At 43.6% G+C, this 25,757-nt stretch overlaps 1 protein-coding gene across 1 annotated transcript in view; it reads right to left on the bottom strand.

Annotated features, from left to right (window-relative positions):
• The window catches only part of LOC121499486 (calmodulin-binding transcription activator 1-like), a 78,381-nt gene extending 60,021 nt beyond the window's left edge, over positions 1 to 18,360 (bottom strand). The window contains exon 1 of the mRNA XM_041770134.1: positions 18,227 to 18,360. Coding sequence (XP_041626068.1) covers positions 18,227 to 18,271 — 45 coding nt within the window. The 5' untranslated portion in view covers positions 18,272 to 18,360. The remainder of the gene's footprint in view (positions 1 to 18,226) is intronic.
• Positions 18,361 to 25,757: the final 7,397 nt, after the last annotated feature.

Below are 25,757 nucleotides of genomic sequence, written 5' to 3'. Positions count from 1 at the left end.
TTTATCCAGTCAATCTCATACTCTTCTGCTAAGGGGGGGTGGGGGGGGGGACTCGCCTCTAAAAGCCTTTCCCAAAGCAGACAAAATAAAATCCAGACTCCATAGTCTGACTTTCCAAGTCCTACAACCTGCCCCACACCTACTTTTCCAGGCTCATCTACCCACACACCCCAGAATTCCATCCACACCCCTTTACTCTCCTGGCTCTGTGCCTTTGTTCCATTCCCTCTGCCTGGAATTCCTCCTCCAACTACCATGTCTGCCTGTCAATGATGCCAGGTCAAATTCTACCTCCTTCCAGAAGTCTTCCTGGTTCCCCCACCCCCACCCCCTGCCCCATCCCTGAAGACAGCATTCTTTATGACCTGCCTTGAATCAGTCACATCCATCTCTGCTTCTCTGCAGACTGGAGGCTTCTGGAGTATGTATGAACTGAAGTGAATCCCAAATCTAAAGATTAGGAAAAATGTTCAGGAAGATATTCATTTTACCAGTACTGCATTCCTAAGTAACCAACCATGGAAAAGACCAAAAAACAAAAATTAGTTTTAGATTCTATAAATACAATCAAAAGCCTAAATTTAAGTTTTCATATATTATCTCTAAATAAAAATGGTTATGCACTGCCCCATAAGATTAAAAAACATTAAGTAAATAAGTTCAGAAAGGTTAAGTTACTTGTGCAAAGACACAAGGCACTTAAGGGGCAGAGTGATGACCTGAGTCAAGTCCTCACATACTCTTTCTCAAAAGCTATAAAAAGCCAGAACATAACCAGTGCATCCCCAACACATCTCAGTAACTGGCTTATTTGATCACTGGAAACTTATTTTCCTCATTCTTCCCTCAATTAGTTCCCATTTTCCTTCAGAGCTCAGCTCAAGAAGCATCCCCCAGTTCCTCAGGTCAGTCAAATCCCTTTAGAATATACTGGCCTTCATAGCACAGACCTCTTCGTGGCACAGGGCACCTTTACTCTCAGTTTCCCAGTCAGGTCCGTGAGGACAGGGGCTGTGTCTGTCCTTCTCTGTGCCTGGCACTTTGTTATTACTTGTCAAGTAAATGAACTGACTCAGGAATAGTAATACAACTGACGGTTATATAGCCCCCACGGGCCAGCAACACCCTAAACTCTCCTCTGACACACCTGACAATAACAATTAAATAAATTTTAATGTCACAATCTTATGGTAACATGCTCTCACTCTTCGATAACTAAATACTCATATGTGGAATCTGTTAATTCTCTATTAATCATAATGAGTGTTAACTAAAATACCACTTTTTTTTTTCAAAACAGGCAAGGTATCAGTAAACTTTCATAACAAAAGAACACACACACAAGCCCAACTATAGACTATATGAATAGTTAGTTGCTCTACTGAAGCCTGAAAAGTCCAATTCCAGCCTAACAGTGAACTGCAGTGTTTCAACCAAGGCAACCTACTATATTAATAAATTAAAACAATATTCTTTTTAAGTTAAGATGCTTGGCTTGAGTTACCAGTAGTTCCCAAAGCAAACACCAGATCTGGATTCATAAAAAGGATTTAAACTCCCCAACTTGATCCACAGATTTAACATAATCCCTATTGATCAAAAGTGCCTTTTTTGTAGAAACTGACAAGCCAATCCTAATATTCATATGGAAATTCAAGAGATCCAGAATAGCCAAAACAATCTCAAAACAGAAGAATGGGGCTGGAGGACAGACACTCCCCAATTTCAAAATGTAGCTACAAACTTAAGCGTAACTTAAGCAAGAATCGAGACAGTGTGGCACCGGCATAAGGACATACACACACATCAATGGATCAGAATTGAGACTCCCAAATTAAATGCACACATATGGTTTTTGACAAGAACCCCAAGAAAATTCAATGGGGAAAGTATGGTCTTTTCAACAAATAGGGCTGGGACTACCAGATATCCACATGCAAAAGAATCAAAGTGGAAGCCTACCTACCTCACAAAATTACAGAAATTAAGGTGAATCAGAGACCTAAATGTAAATGGTAAACTATAAACCTCTTACAAGAAAACACAGGTACAAATCATCATGACCTCGGGTTAGACAATAGTTTTACTTATGACGCCAAAGAAACAAAAGAAAAACCAGATCAACTGAACTTGAAACTTAAAACTTTAGTGCTTCAAAGGACACCATCATAAAAGTGAAGAAAACAATCGACAGAATGGGAAAAAATGTGTATCTGTACATTCTACATCTGGTAAGGGACTGATACAAAGAACAGCTACAACCCAACAGCCAAACAACAAACAATTCATAAATGGACAGAGGACTTGAACAGACACATACATATCTGAAGCAGACAAATGAGTGGCCATTGAGCACATGAAAAGATACTTCACATCATTAGTCACTACGGAAATGCAAATCAAAACCACAGTAAGATACAATTTCACATCCACAAGAATGGCTATAATCAAAAAGACAGATAATAATAACAAGTGTTAGCAACAATGTGAAGAAATTGGAACCTTCAAACATTGCTGGCGGGAATGTAATATGGTGCAGCCACTTTGGAAAACAGTCTGGCAGTTCCTGAAAAAGTTAAACACAGAGTTACTTCATGACCCAGCCAATTCCAGTCTCAGGTATATACCCAAGGAAACTGAAAACATATGTCCACACAAAAACTTGTACACAAATGTTCATAGTGCAATTACTACTCACAGTCGTCAAAAAGTAGAAATAACTCAAATGCCCACCAACTGATGAATAAATAAAATGCAGCACATCTATACAGTATTGTATTATTCCCCATAAAAGGAATTAAGAAGAATGAAGTGGGTTTTTTTTAAGATTTTTTAATGTATTTGACAGAGAGCACAAGCAGGGAGAGTGGAAGGCAGAGGGAGAGGGAGAAGCAGGCCCCCACAGAGTAGGGAAGCCAATACAGAACTCAATCCCAGGACCCTTATGATCACGACATGAGCTAAAGGCAGACACAACCAATTGAGCCACCCAGGCGACCCAGGAATGAAGTTCTCATGTACTACAATGCAAACCCCGAAATCACTATGCTTTGGGGAAAGAAGCCAGTCATAAAAGGCCACACACTGTAGGATTCCGTTTATACAAAATGTCCAAAAAAGGCACATCTGTAAAGACAGAATAGACTAATGATGGCCTAGAGACGGGAAGAGGGAGGAATGGAGAGTGGCTACTAACAGGCAAAGGTTTCTTTGCGGAGTGGTGAAGATATTCTAGAATTAGATAGCGGTGATAGTTGCACAACTGTGTAAATATAATAAAAACCACTGAATTGTATATTTTAAAGGGTGAATTTTGAATTTTATGGTATATGAATTATACCTCAATAAAGCTGTTATTTAAAAAGAAATCAAATCCCTTTAACTACTAAAAACTACTTTGAAAAAAAAATAAAAAAAATAAAAACTACTTTGATGGTTATGTTTCTTTAAAACATTAAATACAGGGGCACATGGGTGGCTCAGTGGTTGAGCTTCTGCCTTCAGCTCTGGGCGTGATCTCGGGATTCTGGAATCGAGTTCTGAACTGGGCTCCCCACACAGAGGCTGTTTCTCACTCTGCCTATGTCTCTGCCTCTCTCCCTGTGTCTCTCCTGAATAAATAAATCTTTAAAAAAATAAAAACAAATAAAAATTTTAAAAAATAAATAAAACATTATATACTCTGGGGCACTTGGGTGGCTCAGTCAGTTAAGAGTCTGACTCTTGATCTCAGCTCAGGTCTTGACCTTAGGGTTGTAAAACTGAGCCCTGCATCAGGCTCTAAGCAGGCCATGGAGCCTACTTTAAAAATCAATCAATCAATCATTATATATATTACTCTCTTGTTAAGTAGAACATATCAAGTATTGCTCTTCTCGAGGTACCTGAGGGTCATCACTATGAAACATCAATCCCTAAGTAGCAGCATCTGCAGAGTGCTCAATGGCACAGACTACTGGCGCTTTACAGCCTTCTACCTGCCACCATGAGAAATCAAGAAAAACCAGAGGCCTGATGGATAGAGCAAGGAAAAGCCAAACAAGTGTGCATCCAGGTGGCCACACACACTATAACAGAAGCTGTTTTCTTTCCTTGACACCACTTCTTCTGAGGTAGTGTCTCCCTTTCTTACCAAGGATGCGTGTTTCTAACCTGTCGAGATTAGTGGTCCACAGCAAAGAGAACGGGGAGGAAGCCCACCCAAGTGTCTGACTTGTGGAAAACCTCAGATGACACTGACATCCCCAAACTGCCTTATTCTACCTGAGAACTACACGGGGCAAAGACTGCACAGACCATCTCGTTCCAGTGCATCCTCCTTGCTTCACCAACGTTCAAAGCACAAGCCCTGGAACAGTCACCATATTCACTGCTGACTTATTCCACACACACCTGGGCTAGCTGGCTGAGGACCCTTGGCCTCCTACCTGTAGCTACAACGAACATCTCTGCAAAAAGTTGACTCCCGATAGCAAGCGAACATTAAAAAGTCCATTTTGGAGTCAATATCCTTACTTCTTAGACTAACAGGAGACAGAGTTTGAGATGCGAGGACCCCATGCTAAGAACACTTCTCACACAATCCCCTGTGCCTCCTCTAAGCGGTCAGCAAGCCCGTGGACCCTAACCAACCCTCCTTCACAGTCGACTAGACCAGGACAAACACCTGGCCTATGGAAACAAAGCAACTGGCTGAGAGGAGTCCATGCAATTCTCTGTCTTGAGTATTCTAAATACAAGCATACAAGACTGGAGCCCGACGGTGACAAGCAGTGGGACCAGAGTGAGGACATGTAGGAGCCATGCCTGGGGCTGTGACAGGCTATGGTGGAGCAAAGAAACTACATGGAAGTATACGAATCTCATCTGCAAGAAGAAACACAGAGAAGAGAAGAGCCATGAGCTGTGGCGTCCCAAGAGACCCCAGCTCAGCCCAAGGGGTCTCCAGAGGAAAAGCCTACTACCTCAGAGTCTCCAGGCACAGTTCCTGGACTGTCTAGCTGCACTTCAGTTTCTGTCCTAGGAGGCTGAAAGTGCTTCTAGCTCTTCTTATACCCTCACTGAACCTAACTGGAATGGTTTGTGTTCCTTGTCATCAAAACTGCTCTAACTAAAAATAAAAATAAATAAAATAAAATAAAAATAAACTGCTCTAACTGAAACAGGACCTGTTACCCTCCCTGAAACCAAGTGTTCTAACATCCACTTTCTTGGGGCCCGATTACCATCATTTATTGTGTGTCTGTGTGTGTGAGAGATTCTGACACATTATTCAAGGCACAACATCTCACTTGGGGTAATGAAAATACTGTCAAATATTTACTGTTAGGACCTTATAGTTACTTTTCTCATTAGGTCTTACCCATCTGGAGAGTGTGTGTGAGTGTGTGTGTGTGTGTGTGTGCGCTAAAATATATATAACATAAAGTTTACCAATTAACCTTCTCTGAGTATACCATTTAGTGGCATTATGTACATGCACATTGTTGCATACAATCGCCACTCACCATTGTTTATTTTTTTAAAAGCATTCTGAAAATCATGACTTCTCCATTCTTTCTTACTAAACAAATGATTTCTGTTTATGGTCCTTCACCAACAATAAAGGCAAGGAAGCTCATGGAAGTGGGGCTGAGGCAGGCTGGTGGAGAAGGTAACCAGGAACATCCACAACCGCTCAGAGCAGCACCACAGCAGTTAAATCCATCCTCAGTTGCTCTAGACATGGCCACAGAGGCTCGAGACTAAACATCCCTGGAGAGGACAGATAACAGCTGTCAAGGATATCAGCCAGTTAGAAAGGTTGCCGTTACCGCCAGATTTGCATCAGAAGACACCCGGACAGGCAGCAATGGGTCACATATAGGATAATCAGATTCAGTGGAGGAAGACTGATACTCCTTGCCTCCTGGGATGCCTGGAATCAATCACTAGGCCTCGAATTTGGTCAAGTCATCTATGATCAATTTCTGGAGGACCCCTAGGAAGAGAAACAAGTACTTCAAAAATGTTGAGTGGCCACTCACCGCCTTTTGCTTGTTACAGCTTTCTTTTTAAGCACAATGGCCTCTATCAATAAAATTAAAAAGGAAAAAAACCACCATTAGAAGCTCTGTCAAGGCAAATGACCCAACCGGCACATTTCCTCAAGGCAGAGACAGGAAAGATGTGGCAGAGAATGATGACAAGAACACCAGGAACTTTAACTTGCCCCTCAGTACCTTTAACTTATGAAAAAAAAAAATTGAAACACAAATTATGTTGAAGGCCTTTCCAAATGCCAGGCTTGTAGCATCTGGAGTAGGCCCAAGAGAAGATCCTATGTAATCCATTTTAGTGGACTCACCAAAAGTCCCCAATCCACAAGTTTTCGGGTTTAAGATTTTATTTATTTATCTGAGAGAAAGAGCACAAGCAACAGGGAGAAGCAGAGGAAGAAGGACAAGCAGGCTCCATACTGAGGGCAGAGCCTGAAGCAGAGCTCGATCTCATGACCCCAAGATCATGACCTGAGCTGAAATCAAGAGTTGGATGCTCAACCGCCTTAGCCACCCAGGTGCCCCTCTAAGAGTTTCTTAATAGGAAGAGTCTTGTTTACTAAATTACCAGGAATCTATTCATTTCATAAAAGTTTTATCAACCAACCCCAGAAAATACAATCAAATGAATATAAATAAGACTGACTACCCTACACAAAAAAAGCCTGAGGTTAGCAGACACCTCTTCATCTGTAATCATATGATATGTAAGTCTATTTCTCCAAAACTGTGAACTCTCATCCACATTAGAATAAAGAGCTGATTTATGGGCTGACTAATGGTAATGGAACAGCCAAGCAGAATGAACATTTCTGTACCATGCAATGCATCTTTAACAACTTTAAAAATTTAATAATTTTTTACATTTTTTAAAGTAAACATTCGTGACAGGTGTTAGACCTAAAAAATTAAGCCTTCTATGTACACCAGGAAGAAGGCACTTCAGTGACTACAGTTCAAATTCCTCCAAATTCCTCCTACACAGCTTGAGCTGAAAATATTAATTCTTGATCGAGAGCAAGTACCTCAAAAAGAAGAAACAGTTACACAGACTAGAAGAGCTGCATTCCAGCAAATTAGCCATAAAGCAAATTCCATACATCCAACTTCACTGTCATCCTAAATCAGGACAGGAAAGAACTCTATGGGTCATCACTAAGACAACCCTTTACTCAACACATGAATCATCTCAAAATTATTGCCAACTAACTCAGTACACAAGATCTCAAGTCTAGGGAAAGCAGGAGGAGAAGTTGTGCCAGAACCAAGAGTGATGAAGTAGAGTCTGATAAGAAGAGAAGGTTGTGGAGGCCAAATGAAGAGGCTTCTAGTACGTGGTCTACATAAGTGGCAGCAAGAACAGTAGAAAATATACCATGAGCTGGGGTCCTTGGTCCTACTTGCCAGGTTCCTGGCTATGAAAGAGAAAAGCAAGAGCTGGAAGCCACAGTGGTCTTGCGTTAAAAGCCACAACAGATACCTAAGCCTTCATGACCAGAGGACTCATCTAACACTATCTGGTTTGGGGCATGACAAAACTGTGCCAACACGGACACCACAGCAAGTGTTCCCCATGTTCTGAAATTTAGTATCAAAGCCCGTAACTTTTCATAAATACTGCAGTAGAATACAGCATTAAAAATTAGAGAATGTTTGCAGAGACCCTCTACCATTAAATATTCCTTTCTTCCATAGTATTTGCAATTTGATTCCTTCGTAGAAATTATATTTAAATCATTTTAAAACATCTTAGTTCTTAGGAAAAATTATAAAAATTTAAGCCATCTTCAAATGCTTATTCACATCTACTTGCCCTTATTTCTTTTCTTAGAGCACCTAAGGACAAAGAACAAGACTAAATGACAGACACACATCTCTGTTCCCAGTCAGACAACTCAGTGCAACCTAAAGAAACAAAGCTCTCGTTTCATTCAGGATGGGAGCAGACAGTATTTCTGAGTTGCCATGAGGTTTAAAAAGTCATCTCAGGAGCAACACTGGGTATCAATCAAAATGGCTGCAGTTCGCATCAGCTACTCTAGCCATAAATTGTAACTGAGCTAAAATGATTTCTAAATATAACACACTTTATTTCTAAATGTTTCTTGGCAATTAAATATCTAGAAAGTCAACAAACCCCCAAGAAAGCAGAGAAAATGAACTTTTTGAAAGCTCACCATTCATCAACTACAGGAAGCTTGAAAGATGCCACACGCCAGAGGCTCAGCCTCAAACTTGGCCCTGCAGAGGAAAACTGCAAATAAGATTTCTTCAAGAACTGCTCTCACGCAGTACTAAATTACAAGCAGTGACCTCCCTGCAGTGACCTTCCTGCAGGAGAAATGGGAGTCCACAGCCACAGGGAATACCCTGGAGTGTGCTGCGCCCCCAGGGGGGTAGAGAGGGGACATATTCAGACACTCAGGTGCTAGCATGCCAGTTACAGAGTAACAACTACAGGCTGCTCATAATCTGTCTCAAGCAACAGAGTTACTGAAAATACTTCAAGACCAAAACAGTGCCCTCCCCTGCTCCCCAAAATTCCAAATGCATTCCAAAAGCAATTTGAGTAGAACATAATTTAAGGCCCAGGCCTCACCTCTCTGAAATAAAGTAGATCCTCCAATTTGGCCAAATTATAACCAAAATGCTACTTTAGAACAAAGGAACTGCAGCAGAGCACTCTGAACTTCATGAGAGAACAAAAATATAGTGTCAATATGCTCACAACAGGGCTCAATCCACAAAATCATGAGGTAATTAAACTGACTGGTTTTAGGTTTCAATCTGTTTCGTGAGAAACCCTGTCCAAACTACACTGATGCAAATCAGCATGAGCAACTATAGCTCTATCAAAACAACCCCAGTATCTTATCTTTGTTTTACCTTTTATCGCTGATTTATGGGCTAATGGTAAACTGATTTGTGCATGTGCCAGAAGTCAGTTCAGGAATACAAAACGAGAAGAGAGAGTTAGAAGAGCAAATTCATGAATGAAAATGCTGACGTCATAGTTCAGCTCTCAGCAGAGCTCAGGGGAGTCAGTGAAGAAACAGTGTACCTTTTGGGATGTTAAATCACCAGGCATTTAGGAAAGGCGATAAAAGAGAAAAAGCCCTTGATCAGGACAGGGAGGGTGAAAAACAGAGAAAGAAAGAAAAAAAGAGCTGTATCAATCTTTTCCCTAGACCAAAACTGAAAAATGCTCAATGTGTATGCCACAAACAAGGATAACTTCTAAACTATGCAACTGCTTCACAGTCTTGTTAAAAGTAATATTTCGTAAAGATATGGTTAGCATGTCTCTAAATAAGTACAATACAGTCCCATCCCCAACCTTAAATCTTCCTCCTACCACATGCCATCACATTCAAAGAAAAGAAGGCATAATATAGTTTTAGTTCTTCTCAGAAAATTACCTGGTATTGCCATACCACACCTAATTTTGAGCAATTCTGAATATAATGGGGTGGGACTCCATGATCTCAGGCAAGCTACTAGAATTTTTTTTGTGCTAGGGGGAAAAAAAAAAAAACGCTTTTATCTAATGATATAATATAAACTAATAAAAAAAGATTATAAAAATTTGATTTACTTAGAACTATTAAAAGCGGCTAGTGGTGTGGACTGTTCACATTTTTCATCTCTTGGCAGGGCTGAAAATACAACCAGTAATACAAACTTCTGTAAAGTTTAGACACGATTTCCTAAAATCCTTTTACTAAGGACACTTAAGTCACTGATTCCTAGATGCCTAACGCTTCCCAGGAAATTTAAGATTATTACATTCTTAGAAAATAAGCGACCCCCAGGTCCTTGGTAACCTCTCCAAAGCACAACACTACAAGGACATCCTCTCTTTACCATTCATATGGCTTAAAATAGCCATTCACCCAAAATGGGATTTTTTTTTAATTTAAGCAATAAACAATTTTGCCAATAAACATTTTAAAAGAAGATCTTATTAAGTTAAAATGCAAACATACCAGTTTTATCTGTAAATCTAAAATGTTAAAAGAGACCATCTCACATTTCCACCACAAATATCTTTGATAGAACATCACTACCCCCTTGTGGATTTGCAATAAAAAATCCTTATCTTTTATGTTCACTTTTTAAATATATCATTCTGAACTTCCATTAAAGTTTACATTTTCTTCACCAAGAAGGGTTATTTTATTCCAATTACTTTTTTAAAAAGAGAAAAAAAAGACTTAACATTTTAAAATAATCAATCCCATTAGCTTCTTTATCTTCTAAGCATCTCCATGTTGGAGAGTGTTGTTCAAACAATAGCTCTGTGTGCCAATTTCAACATGGTACCCACGCCAACATTCCATTTTTCCTTAGACTATCTGAATTTACACTTCCAATCATTACTGTAGATTATCTTCAATGATAAATGGGTAATTTCTTCACTAGTGCATCTTTTTTCTATTTGATAATTTCACACTTTATACCAACTTCTTTTTATCCAAATGGTTAGATATCCAAGTGTCCCAGAAAACCAATGGGGCACATACATCCTCAAAAGTAACTTTTCAGACAAGGATTAAAAATCAAATCTAAGTCTCAAAAAGACTAACTCTTGATTGTATTACTATACTTTCAGAAATGCTTTCTGGCAATCTAAGTCACCCCGATGAAAGGGAAAAAAAAAAAAAGATAACACCTGTTTTTCAAAACTAGAAAGAAAGGTTTTCTTTTTCTTTGTTTTTAGTTGCAGGAGTACCTCCAGTTGTATCTGCAGATCATTCTAATAAAACACCTAGATACATCCTGTTAAATGCATACTGTAAAAAAGATTAAATAAACTTCAACATCTGCTTTATCATGTGTTACAGACACTAGACTTGCCTTAAAATATAAATCATCTCCACAATACCATATCGGCTACAGAGAACAAGTCTGAGTCCTGACTAGTCCCACTGCCGTCACTGGAGTTAGCTCCCCGTTTGCTCACAGATGTTGAACACAAAAGTAGGAACACAATAACTTACTACTATTATGAAAAGTATACCCCAGTTTTCCTTCCAATGGTTAGGTGAAAATAAAGGAAGAAAAACAATCCACATTGAAAGTATTTTTAAGTAACTAAATACACAAGCTTACCTTGTGGTAACGGATAAGGAAAAATAAAAGACACAATGTGTGATCTTCTGCTAAATGAATGCTATGTGTTCCAAAGGCTTTCACAGGTCCTCCCCAAAGCTAGTGGCTCAACCGTACAGTAGGGGCAGTCAGAGCTGGCCTTCAGTTTGCCTTTTTTGGGATTTTATCATGATTTTTGTTTGGGGATTTTTTTTTTTTTTCCTGAGAAGGTAGGTAGAGATATTTCAGGTGACACTAGAAGTAAAATTAGTGGTGAGAGTAATGCCACTTAACTAGTCTCCAAGCAATATAACACGTTTAAAACCATTAAGAACTTAAATCCAAAGGTTTCTTTTCTTTGAAACCATGTCATTTTGTACACTGGTAAACTATAAGACCACACTGCAGAGCGCCGACTGAGGAACACAGCCCCAGACCAGCCCATCTCCCCCAAAGCCACTTTCTGGGTAGTCGCAGGCAGGAATATGGTACATGACTTGAAAGGCCTGGCTAAATCTGAAAAAAAAAGTAAATAAAATGTGACTGCACTTTTCCAAGTGAGTAAAGGACTTGTATATGAGAACATGCAACTACTCTATTAAGAATGAGCAAAATATGGGGTGAATGCAAAAGAACTATTTAAAAAATATCTCTGAAAAAAGAAATACCTTTGGCCATTCCATCTTATGACACATCCATCAGCTGAAAAGAAATAAACAACCCTCTTTAAAAAAAAAAAAAAAAGTGGAAAGGGAAGTAATATGGCTGACACTTGGCCTTTCTTTGCAGTGGGGTACATAATATTTTTTTTTTTAGTCCAGGGTAATGAGCTAAAAAATGCTCAAGAAGCATTACCAATCTTTACACAAGGACCCATGACCTTCTACAAGCAATGGCACTCAAAGCAGAAAGATGCAATACAACCTTAGAAATACACAGCCAAAAAAAAAAAAAAAGAAAGAAATACACAGCCAGCATACTGTGGGTAAAAAAACACCTTTGTCCCACCATATAAAAAATCAGGAACTGCTATTATCAATATATACAAGAGAAACACTATCCTTACCAACACATGACAAATATCATGGGATGGAAGACCATCACATTTGACAGAACAGCAACACATCTTAATGACAGGACTGATGGGCACTACATCCAAGGATGGCACAAAATACAGGGATTGGATAATGTCTGGTCAACCTATATCCTGAACTTGATCAGGTTTGCAAAATTAAAAAAAAAAAGAAAAAAAGAAAAGAAAATAAGAAGGAGACAGATTACACACTATAACTTGGAAAAGAAAGTGAATGACTATGCAACCCTACTTATATTATGTGGACAAAGAAGTAGAGTACAAGAACACTTCCTACTCTCACCCTCAAATACACCAAAGACTATAACTAGTATGACAGTAACATTATTAGAAGACCCCCACATATTTGTGAATGAAGGTCCCAAATGAAGTAGTATACTTGCTGGCTCTGCCCAAAGAAATTTACCATTATAAAGCCAAAAAGACAGAAGGAAGCTGGCTAAACGCAGCAAAATCAAATTTTCAAAATCCTACAAGAGGCGTCTCAGATGCCAGAAGGACACAGTGTTTCACCCTGAGATGCTATCCACTTACAAATACTATCACCCCTGGCCTTGTAGCTTAAACCCCATTTCATCCCTCTATCCTTAGGGGGACAGAGGTGACACTGCCTCTTACTACTACAGGACAAAAGGAATGGTAGGCACCCCACTTTCCCAGAGACAGAAAGACTATGAAAACAGTAGACCTACACATACTTTTTCATAATAATGACAAAGGCAATAAGGAAACTTCTTCATATGGGAAAGAAAGAGAGGTAGGACTTAGGCCATCTAGAACATCAAAAAGGGCAGAATAAGTGATTCTAGAAGATACAGAACATTTAGAAAATCACCTGTTTTAATGAAAACACATATCACCTGTCCCCACAAAAAATCTTGTCACACATTCACGTGAATAAAGGACACTGCCAAATCACAGACTATAACAACCCTGAATAAGACTTAAGAGTGAAATACTAGCACAACTGGTTTCTACAGACATTGTGGAGGGGAAATCTGATTTAATATAGAATGAAAAAAATACATTCCAGATTAATTCTTTATTATTATTACCATCATTCAGCATACCAAACCTAAATCCAAAAATAATGAGGCTATTTACCCCAAAAAAAGATAGAGGACACAAAAGCCTATTAAAAAAGTATAAAGTAAAAAAAAAAAAGTATAAAGTATTAGAAATCACATAATAAACAAACAGTGACAATTTATATTAGATATCTAGCCAAAGAATGGTCACCACAATTAGGCATTAAATTTAGATATAACACATCCTGGCAGCAAAAATGTTACAGCATCTCATTCAGTTCTTACTATCCAAGGATATGAAATATACCAGTTAATCCTAAAAGGAAATTATTTTTCTACCCTTTCCTTCTATAAAGGATGCGTTTGATTTTATGTTCTACACAATACCTAGTATGTTCTATACAATACCTGGTATGCTGCTGTTCAAATGTTAAACAAGCATTCCAACCAACCATGTATGCAAGCGACTTAAAAGTTAAGCCTAGCCATTTAAAAAGAAGATTGACCTTACTTTTTTCTACACATAGTCTGAGGGAAAGCTGTTAAGTGCCTCTCACGCTGCCTTCCACCCTCTCCAACACCCCCAATCCTGCAGGGAATGAGTAAGAGTTCACTGAGATAGTACACCATTAGAGTATCTTTTTTGCAAGACTACATTCCAAACAATCACAATTCCGAAAAGAATTCCTTAAAAGAATATATAAAAAGACAAACACAAGATACACTGAAATGATGACATTTCATGCTAAGAGGTCTCAGACACAGTCCCATAACCACCACAGATCCCTGCACATAACAGAAGCTCAGTGAATGTCTCCAGAATGAATGCGCTCAGTGACAGGATATGGATGCAAAAACGGCTTCTCTCCAAAAGGACAAATTCAAAAGTCCTGCAAAGAAGGCAACGGACACAACTATCAGGGGAAAGAAAAGAACACGAGAATCACCTTCCATTGCTTTTTCCATAAAGAAATCGCAAAGAAGTACAACTGCACACAGCGAGGTATTTCCCTAAACCTTAGAAAATGGGAAATGAAAAATGGCCCAGAGCAATGAAGGAGAGGTTAAAAAAAGAAAAGTTAAACCACAAGATGGGCTACTTTAAAATCACTGAGAAAAATATTAAAATCCCACCAGGAAAAAGAAAATAGATAAATAAATAAATAAATAAATAAATAAATAAATAAATAAATCCCACCAGGCACATGGGCTAGCATAAACACATAAACAGAGAACTAAAATAACGCCACCTGACACTAAAGAATAGGCTACTTTAGGGAAAGCCTAAACGCTAAAGAAATGGAAAAACATGGGTAAGCAGGATATATAAATATGGCTCAAAGAACAAGCAAGTGCAATCCTACTCTTTCAGAAAGGAAAATCCAAACCAACCTGACCTTGAGTAGAGGCTGCTATGTACATGTCAACATTCTGAATTCACTAAATGATGAGATAGAGAAACCCAACATTTAACAGCAGGATAAGTCAAGTCTTCAACAAGACAAGGGAAGAGATGTCCCATGAGTCACCCAACCTTGTCCAAAAAGCTGGAGGTAAGGGCTGAGGGGGAGGAGAGAGTGATGTTCTAACAGAAAAGATGTAAAAAAGAAAAGTCCTTAAGAGAACCCATCTAGCAAGACTGCGAGAGAACACTGTGCACTGGAAGACTAACAGGGAAAAGCTGATTCCCATCATCTGCGGGGCGGGTGCCACAGAAAGTACAACCACATTAAACTCAAAGAGCCTACCTTTACACACTAAGCTCGAGTGTGTTCCTCTAACTCTTACCGTTTTCCTTCCACTGCCCCACTGTACAGAGAGAGCACCCCAATTAGCAGAAGAAACCCAGAAGGGCAGTCGATGGCAGGCAAAAAGACAGGAAAGGATCCACCACTGGAAGTGAGATGGGAACACTCACTCTCCTGGGAACACCCCAACATCTACAGCAGGTACTCAACCATCATTTTCCAAAGGTCATTAATATCACACCCTAAAGATACACAATTCCATCAAGCTGAGTATAGATATACAGACAGAATGACAATAGTATAAAATCTTTGAGAAAAAAAAAGGAAATTGAGGTTAAAAGTGATCCTCTGGAGCAGTGGGTTTTATGCCCACTGGATAGCTCCATATTACCTGAAGGGCAAACTCTTGAAGTCAAAGCCTAATGCTGACCAATTCTCCAGATCACCTTGCCTCCTTACTTACTACTCCAGCTGGAAACTCTTTACTCAAAAAATGTTTAACGGTCCAAACACTCAGAGTCTGACAGAGCTCGTTGGGGAGGATGGGTCTCCACACAAAGCCTGTCAAAAAGTAAGACTTCACTGTTGAGTGACAGCAGCCATTCCAAGCTCCGTGAGCGAAGGGAGCAGGGCCCCAGAGGCCGCTCCATCATGGCTGTGCCCCAGAGCCAATCTGTAGACTGTGATACTCAGGACCAACCTGGACAACAGTCCCTCCCACCCTTTGATGAAGTGTCACAGGCCTTCCCAAAGGTACCTTTTCTTAATGTGCAAACCTCTCTCGATTATTTAAATGGCCAAAATAAAACAGCGACATATATACAGCTGTTCATTCCTAGTTCTGTCACAGAAACACATATTCTCACCCCCTCCTATCGATGCCCCAAATACATGAAACTCTTTCCCCTACCCAGCAGCAAAGAGATCAAGATGAGAACTTTTCACCTAGGAAGAATCAAGCAGAGAATACTGCCCCTAAACTCAGAATGCCTAAGTTTTGGTATGCGTTGGCAGGACTCTACACTTCATGTATTCGGGGGCTTGGTGAGCATTCAGGATGTCATTCTGCTTATTCAGTACAGTACAAATGACAAATGAAAGAATGGTAAGAATTGGCCATTTATCAGTGAGTTTTCTGATTCTTCTAAGCCTGAAGAGTTACTGACAACAGCAATATATATCCATATACGTACACATTGAGGTCCCCACGAACATGCAGAACACAAAGCTAGCCATCTAACCCTTCCAACTTAAGCTGTACACGTGACAAGTGTGACTTTATCTGGGAATGCAAACCTACATGTGTATATCCATAAACAAATGCATGGCATTTTGCCTTTTGCCAAAAGAGAACCAAAGCAGAAAAAAAAAAAAAAAAAATAGGAAGCATCCAAATTTCCCCTTCACCTGAAAGCTAAAAGATCAAAAAACAACAACAAAAAAGTTAAGATCCCATGAGAGACAACACGAGGCCAAAGGAAGGTTCTAGTACAACAAGAAGCACACTAGCAACCCCTTCCCGAATGGCACGTGGGCGACATGAGTGTCTACACTCCCTTTTCTAGATGGAAAGGCATATGGCTTCTTCTTACCCAGCCAACATGAATACAATTTAAGAAAATCAGGAAAAGTCAAGGTAACAGGCTCACTAAATATGGCTGACTGGGAAACAGAAGCCATAAGGAGGATATGGGTTCTCTTAAAAAAGAAATGGGAAGTTTATTTCCAGGGAAGGTTCAAAAACTCTTGTATGTAGGATATACAAAGTCAGGTTCTCACTGCACAGAAGATAGTAATGGGAACACCAAAAAAGAAGGACACATGACCACATTTCTGGTAGGGTAGTGTCAACTGGTGAATGCTGCCCCTACCTCAGGGACAAGAGTGAAATGGAAGCAAAAACAGACCCTTGTTTTCCTGAGACACAGAGGAGTAATCACGGTGGCCCCCTCTCACTCAAGTACTGGGCACCATGGAAGCCCTGCCCTACATCTGATCCAGGCCCCCACCCTCACCCAGACAAGAAACTCCTGAAGACAGAGAACACGTTGGGGGAGATGGACAAATGGGGAAAGGAACACCGTAATGTCCAGTTTCTCCCCTAAGAAAAAGAGGCCAAGTCAAAGGGTATTCAGGAAATGAGCTCACCCTAACCCAGGAAAGTGAGCACAGAGTATGCATAATCTGTAAGAAGTATCTGCCTTCCTATTTAGAAATGACTTCAGAGCTGCACAGGCCCCCACTACCCTCTGGGTGAGGGAAGAAGAACGTGGGGAGCCCGAGTCCCCTTGTCCTGGCAGAAGGGTCAATAGATGGTGTGCAAAGGCCCCAAAAGATTCCACGGAAGATGAGAGGCAGGCTGAGACAGACCCCTCTGCCAAAGAAGGATCAGGGTCACAGAAGGTAAAGGGCAAGGGAGTATGGAGATCCTCACTTGCCATAGAAACGGAGACCCCACCCTCCTAGCTGCGAGGGGTGCAAGGGCAGGAGTAGGATGGGAACGACTGCCAGGGGCGGAGATGCTGCGCAGGCCCCCTTCCCAGGAAGGGAAGGGGGAGGGGTCACACGAGGCCCTTCTGCCCGGGGACGCTCAGCAGGAGGGGGTCCCCCTGGCGGGGAGAAGCACGGGGCCCCCCGCCGGCTCTGGGAGGCGCCCACGGGGCTCCAGGGTGATGCTGGACGGAGTCCGCCTGGCCCTGCCGCCCGAGAGCCCCCGGCGGCGCGGCTGAGCGCAGACCGTGTCCCCGACCGGGACCGGCCCGGGGCAGCGGGGCGCGGGGCCGGAGGGGGCCCGAGGCGGATAAACTTTCCGCCCCGCGGCCCCCACCGGGCCCGGCGCGGGGGGCGGGGGCCGCGCCGCGGGCCCGGGAGCGGCGGGGATGCCCGGTCCGGGTGGGGGAGGCGCCGGCCCTCCCTCCGCCGGCTCCTCCTCCTCGCTGGGCCCGGCCCCCGCCCGCCGGCCCCCCGCCCCTCCGGCCCCAGCCCGCCCCCGGGTGGGGGTGTGCGGCGCCGCGCTCCGCCGCCCGGCGAGTCACCTCAGGACCCGGCCGCGCTCCGCCCCCCCACTCGCCGCCCCCTCCCCGGCCCGGGGCGCCCGCCCGCCCGCCGCCGCCGCCGCCGCCGCGCCCCCGCGCTCCCGCCCGGCGCCGCCGATGCCCGGGATGTCCGGCGGGGCCGGGTCCCGCCGCCCGCCACGCTGCCCCCGGCCCCTCACGCGCCGGCTCTTACCTTCCGGCTTGTTTTCGGCAGCCATTTCCCCTCCGCGCGCCACATCCTCCTCCTCCTCGCGACCGGGACCCCGAGCGCGCGCCTCGTACCGCCGCCGCCGCCGGCCCAGCCACCCCGCCGCCGCCGCGCACCCGCCCTGGCCCCGCCCCGCGGCCCACGCACTGCGCCCGTTGGGCCGCACGCCTGCCACTCATCCTGCCTGCCACCAATCGCCACGCACCAGGGGTCTCACTACTCTCCGGGAGGAGCGTCCTATCCGCCAGGCCCATTGGCTGGTCACCACCCAACGGAATGAAAGGATTGGTGAAGAATCAACGCCCCCTCCCCACCCACTCCCAGGAAAGCCCGCCTTCCGGACCTAAACAAAGCTTCCCAGTGGCCGGAGCCGGGAAGAACTGCCCAGTCAGGACAGGGCCGACACGGAATATTTCCTCGAGGCCGAGACGTGGCTCTTTGATTGGGCGTCACTGCAGTGTTTCCCAGGCCGTCCAGGCCAATCAAAGGGGGTTCCCGGAACTCGGGAGCGGCGAAGGGAAGCCCCGCCCCCGAGCGTGACCGTCAGGAGGAAGGCGCTCGCTCATTGGCGCGCTGGGGCTTTTCCCGCGTGCTCCCGGGGCTGAAGGACGTTCCCGGGGAAGCCGCTGCCGGCGCGTGGGGTCCCGGCGGCGGCGGAGGACGCGGCGGGATCTCCGGAATCCCGCGGCCTGCCGCGGCCCGGCGGCAGCGCGGCCCGGGGCTCCGCGGCGGAGGTCGGCCGGGCGCCGCGCTCAGAGCCCGCCGGCCCGGGAGTCCGGGCGTCGCTGCCGGCCGTGGGGGGAGGGGCGCGTCTTGCAGGCCCCGCCCCATCCCCTCCCCCGCGCCCCCGCCCCCGCCCCCGCCCGGCCCCGGCGCCCTGCGCCCTGCGCCCTGCGCCCTGCGCCCTGCTCCCCGGGCCGCCCGCGCCGCCGCGGCCCTTCACGCGGGTGCCCGGCCCGCCCGGCCCCGCCGGCGCCCGCCCTCCGCAGCCCGCCTCCGGTGTGCTCCGTTGTCCCCTTTTCTAGCGGCTTAAAATACTGAAACTTTATTTTGGTCACGTTGGCCATGTGACCCACAGAGCCGATGACTCATAAGTGCTTGTCCCGGGATGAGGCCGCCGGAGGCAACGTTGGAGGAGCGCTGAGCCGCGGCGCGCCGGCCCGGAAGACGAGGCAGGCCAAGTTCCCCTCCGTCCCGGGCGCACGGTCGCCGCGCTCCTGGCGCGTCCCCCGGTGCCCGCGCCGCGCGGCTTGGCGGTGCCAGCCTGGAAACGGGTCCCCGAGCCTCCCGCGGGGGGCGGGCGCACGGCCGCGGCCGCTCGGAAAGCCCAAGTGCCCCCCGAACGGCCGAGCGCGGAGCAGCCGGGAGGTGCCCCCGGCACCCTGCGGAGAAAGTCAGCCCTGGTGCACGTGGGCAGGTGCAGCCCAAACAAAGGAGAGGGTAGAAACCTCCAAGTTAGGGCGGGCGCGGGGGCCGGAGGAAGAAAAGTTAGTTGAAGGAGCACCAGAGCTCCAACCCCTCTCTGTGGATCCTGTCTGGTTTACGGTGGAAACATTGGACTTTCCCCCCTTTGCTACTGTTGAGGACGCCTAGCAGAATCCGCGAAAGGTCTCTGTTGGAGAATCTTGGCGAGAAGATTTGACTGGCAGAGTGAATTCTGTGCCAGTCTTAAAACAGGCGTCCTTTTCTAGTGTTCACAAGTAAAAATTTCTTCTGTTTTTCAGAAGTAGGGGCACCTGGGTGGCTCTGGTTAAGCATCTGCCTTCGGCTCAGGTTGTGATCCCGGGGTCCTAGGATGAGTCCCCCATCGGGCTCCCCCGCAGGGAGCCTGCTTCTTTCTCTGCCTCTGTCTCTGCCTCTCTGTCTCTCGTGAATAAATAAGTAAAATCTTTTTTTAAAAAAGATAATTTTCCATAAATAAAGATGTCCCAAGAGAATGTTTTGTCTTAGACTCTCCTTTTTCAACAAACTTTAATTTTATGAGCCTCAAAAAAAAATGCAGAATTTTGACAACTAAGGTACAGTAGTTTATCGATCAGCATTCTTAATAGGACTTATGTTGACAATTTGAGTAGGGAAACATTCCTGAAAGTGCTGGTGGCATTGAAAATTAGTATAACCCTTTTGAAAAGCAATTTTACTGTATGTATTAAAAGCCATAAAAAACGTCTACATCTTTTGACCCAGTAATCTTACTTCTGGGAATCTATTCTAAGGAAATAACACAAAATGCCAAAAAAGCCGTATGTGTGAAGGTATTCTTCACAAGATCGCTGTATTTATGACAACAACGATTTGGGAGCCTAAACAGGCTAATGTTGGGTATTTAGGAAGACCATCAGAGAAAAAAATCTTACCCATTCTAGGTGAGGGGGAATAAATTATTCAAAATTATGATGCTAGTTTATTATATATGATGTGGTTCTAGTTCTAAAAAAAACTGCATTTTGTAAAAAAAAAAAAAAAAAAAAAAAAGACTGATACAAAACACATCCAAGAAATAACATTTGGGGTGATGGGGAGTGTTTTTTTCTTACTCTCTATTTTATAATATGGTCATAACTATACAGCTGTTATGAATAAAACATGCATTTAAGGGGCACCTGGATGGCTTAGTGGTTGAGTGTGTGCCTTTGGCTCAGGTGGTGATCCCAGGGGTCCTGGGATGGAGGCCCACATCGGACTCCCTGCAGGGAGCTGCTTCTCCCTCTGCCTGTGTCTCTGCCTCTCTCTCTCTCTCTCTCTGTGTGTGTGTGTGTGTGTGTGTGTGTCTCACAAATAAATAAATAAAATCTTTAATTTTAAAAAAACATACATTTAAATTAAAAGGTTATTTTTATCCGATGCCCAGTGGAGGCCAGACACTGTGTTAAGTCCTGAGGATATAAAGGTGAATAAAGTTGAGTGTCTCCCCCACCAGGCTCACAGCCTAGCAGGGGTTGACAAACATCAACCACAGCAAGTCGCAGGTTAAGGTGCAGTGGGGACACAGAGGTCATGAATATCACCAGAACTTCAAAAGAAGCAGGACTCTCACAGTGGAAAGCACCTATGGGAAGCTCCTTAGACTCCCAACAGAAATGGCAGTACTCAAAGTGCAGCCTGCATACCTGGGGAGGTGGGGGATCCTTAAGACTCCTGTGGATCTATAAAGTCAAAATCGTCTTCCTAATAATACTGTATCAGTCTCTCATGGGTGTACAGTAGGGTTTTCTAGAGGCCATATAATGTACATCAACGTAGAGCAGAAGCAGATAGGAGAATCCAGCTGTCTTCTATTAAGTGAGGGATTAAAGAGACCTGCAGAACTATAAAACAATGCCGCCCTCATCATTAACTTTTTTTGTTTTGGAAAATTTAGTTGTTGTTTTCTTTTATTTATTTTTTTTAAGATTTTATTTATTTTTTGCATAAGAGAGAGAGAGGGAGAGAGAGAGAGGCAGAGACACAGGCAGAGGAGAAGCAGGCTCCATGCAGGGAGCCTGATGTGGGACTCGATTCCGGGACTCCAGGATCATGCCCTGGGCTGAAGGCAGGCACTAAACCACTGAGCCACCCAGGGATCCCCTGGAAAATTTAGTTTTTAGTAAAAAGAAATACATATGTTAATATGTAATAGTTTATTATTTTTTTAAGATTTTATTTATTTATTCATGAGAGACACAGAGCAGAGACATAAGCTGAGGGAGAAGCAGGCTCCCTGCGGGGAGCCCCATGCGGGACTTGATCTCAGGGCCTAGGGATCATGACCTGAGTGGAAGGCAGACGTTCAACTTCTGAGCCACCCAGGCATCCCTGGTTTATTATTTTTAAGTGAACTCATAAATATTTCTTAAATTTCTGTATATACCTAAGCTAAAAATGAACATCACAGGGTGCCTGGGAGACAAAGTCAGTTAAAGGTCCAACTCCTGGTTTTGGCCTAGGTCATAGTGTCAGGGTCATGAAATCAAACATCACAGGGGGATCCATGCTCAGTGCTGAGTCGGCTTCAGAATCTCTCTCCCTCTCCCTCTAAAATAAATCAATAAATCTTTTTTTAAAAAAATAAACATACTACAAATAAAAGTTCTTTGGAGTCCTTAACAATTTTTAAGAGTGTAGAAGGAGGGATCCCTGGCTGGCTCGGTGGTTGAACACCTGCCTGTGGCCCAGGGCCTGACCCTGGAGACCCAGGATCAAGTCCCACGTCGGGCTCCCTGCGTGGAGACTGCTTCTCCCTCTGCCTGTGTCTCTGCCTCTCTATCTCTCATGAATAAATAAATAAAATATTTTTTAAAAAAGAGTGTAGAGGGATTCTGGGTTTGAGAACTACAAACCCAAAGGATGAGATGCTGGGGGTGGGGTGCTGGTTGCCATGCTGGGGTCTTGGTCAGTTCAAGCTGCTATAACAAGGTACCAGAAACTGACTGGCTTATAACAACAGAAATTTATTTCCCACAGTTTAGAAGTCTAAGATCATGGGGCCTCCTTCCACTGTGGAAAGCAGAGGGAGTCCTCTCATGACTCCTAAAAGGGCACTAATCCCATCACAGGGCCCCATCTTCACAACTTCATCCAGTGGTCATCTCCCCGTGGCCCCACCTCCTAATACCATCAGGTGGGGGGTAAATTTGGCAGGGGGCAGGGAGAGGACAGAAATATTAAGTCCATAACAACTAGTGTTTGTCTTTGCTTGGGAGGTTTCCAAGAGGTGGGCATTTACAGTATGGGAACTGCTCACTTAGAAAGTAGCTAAATAAGCCCATTTTGTAAGGGGAGGAGTCAGAAAATATACTGGACCCTCCACTGTCTTAATCCTTTTGGCACCAATGTTCTTCAAGGAAAGAATGCTACCGTCAGGGAACATATGAAGGTAGGTAAATAATAGGAATATTAGATTGTTACTTTTTCACCTCAAAAATAATTGTAAAGGAGTACTCTTTCTTAGTCAGTGTTCTGAAGTGATTAAAGTGATTGTTTATTATCACAAGTGATGAGGATAATAAGAGTGCTAGGACTTGCTTCCTTAAACTGGAAGCTACTGGACTCCAGGTTCCTGAGTTGACAGAAAAGCATGCACTGAACCCACTTCAGAGGCTTAGAGACTCCTACTCACTCTTTCCTGACACAGGACAAGAAAGAAATGAATTACTCTGCCTCTACCTTGATAAAAATTGCATTGTTAGAAGATACTATCCGGGGGCATCTGGATGGCTCAGTGGTTGAGCGTGTTTGCCTTTGGCTCAGGTCATGATCCCAGGGTCCTGGGATCGAGTCCCAGATTGGGTTCCTTACGGGGAGCCTGCTCCTCCCTCTGCCTATGTTTCTGCTATTCTCTCTGTGTTTCTTGTGAATAAATGAATAAAATCTTCAACAACAACAACAACAACAAAAAACTCTTAAAAAAATAAAACCACTGTCCAAAAGTTCTACTTCCAAAAAGTTTCTCCCCTTGCTATTTCTTTAATTTTTTTTTATTTCACAATCAGTGTAGATTTTCATGCAGTTGTAAGAAATAACACAGGCAATCCTAAATCTCCTTGCCTTTATAAAACATAATGAAAACTTGTGAGCTTTGTTAGATAAGTTTCCCATTTTTCCCAATCTTGCAAACCTCCATCTTTCTTCCGTTGCGCACCCCACCTGCCTCCATACACAGTATGTCAGCCATTGTCATCTCTAGGGGTTACTTCCAGTGAGCAAGAGTACAGACTTGTCAGATAGTCCACACATAATGAGATCTTTGGGCCTAGTAGGGCTGAATTTCAGCTCATTTGAAATGTAATTTGAACATAAAAGTCCTGCTTTGTTGACCAGGAATCTGTTGAAATTTTAAACATTTTCAAAATTAAGGTGCTCCATATTTCCTTCAGTGAGTCATAGGGGATGGGATGTCTGAGGACCAATCCACACCACTTCTGGTGGATTAGTTTTCCTTTTAGTATTAGAACCCAAAGCGGGATCCCTGGGTGGCGCAGTGGTTTGGCGCCTGCCTTTGGCCCAGGGCGCGATCCTGGAGACCCGGGATCGAATCCCACATCAGGCTCCCGGTGCATGGAGCCTGCTTCTCCCTCCGCCTGTGTCTCTGCCTCTCTCTCTCTCTGTGACTATCATAAATAAATTAAAAATTTAAAAAAAAAAAAAAAAAGAACCCAAAGCAAAACATGATCCTTGTGATAGGGACTTCAAGAGATGTTGTTTAAACAACAGTTTTAATCGTAAAACCTTTCCATATCACCCAGCCATTACATAAAACAGACCTGAATGCACCTGCTCTTCATGGACCCTCCTTGGAGTTACAGCTAAATGCCTATGATAAGACATATCTCATCTTCATGCCTTACTTTATAAATCAATCCAGTTTTTTCTGGACTATCCCTTTAAAACAAAAGTCTTGGGGTGCCTGGCTGGCTCCATAGAGTATGTGACTTGTGATCCTGGGGTTATAGGTTCAAGCCCCACATTGGATATAGAGATTACTTAAAAATAAAATCTTAAATTAATTAATTAATTAAAACTAAAGCCTTTCCCTCCCTCTTGAGCCTTTTGGTATTACAGACTAATCATTTTTTATTGAATTTGAACCCAGGATCAAAGAAATGGCTTCTTTTTTTTAAAGAGGGGAAAAGGTTGAAGAGATGGGTTTTGCTGGTTCAGAAAGGCACTATGTAAAGAGCTTCATGACTTCTGGAACTAACAGATTTAGGAGACCAGGACACTATGTCCGCTTCCTGGGACCCAGAGAGATGTTAGTGGGTCTCTGTAGAGCAAGGACTTAGGCAGCAGTCTGATTGGAGGGAGGGGCGAAAGCACTTAGCATCTGCCCTGCAAACCCACCCTTGCACATTCATTGTCTGTTTGGGTGGTTCCCGGAGGCAAATGGATATGGGAGTTGCTCATCACTGCCTGGTTACTACCATTGAAGGTTGGAGAGAGTATCTGGAGGGCTCCTAAGTTTTGTTTTATTTGCTTTCTTATTTGCCTCAACCCTTTCCAGTGTCATTTATTTTGACTCTCAGTCTTACAAGGAACCTTTATTTAGTTGTTGAAAGTAAAATGACGTGTCAAAATACCTGAAGGAAAAAGCTTCTGATGTACACATCAGTACATATCATCTCTGATGGGTACCCAGGAGCACCCAAGAAAAATCAGCCTGCTCCTGTCTGCTAGAGCCCATAAACACGTGTGGATCCATAGCATGTAACTGTCATTAAATTCTCCATGTGTCAAATGAAGTGAGCAATTTATTTTTCTTTAAGTATTAAGCTGTGGGATATTACACAGCCATTAAAAAAATGGGGGTATATCACCATGCGCTGCTATGGAAGCTTCTCCAGCTTAACCATCAAACTGGAAAAAAGTAAGGCACCAGGCATGATATACTACTCTCATACATACACAGATCTAACATCTATTGCACATATAGATATTCAAGCATATACAGAAAATGTTTCTGGAAAGACAACAAGAAACCTACCTATAGTTTTCTTTGAGGGTAAAGTGTAAAGCAGAAATAAGGCATACTCTTCATTTG

The sequence above is a fragment of the Vulpes lagopus genome, chromosome 10 (genome assembly GCF_018345385.1).
Source record: "Vulpes lagopus strain Blue_001 chromosome 10, ASM1834538v1, whole genome shotgun sequence".
Lineage (NCBI taxonomy): Eukaryota > Metazoa > Chordata > Mammalia > Carnivora > Canidae > Vulpes > Vulpes lagopus.
Note: the sequence above shows the minus strand (reverse complement) of the source record. Positions and strands in the feature narration are given on the sequence as shown.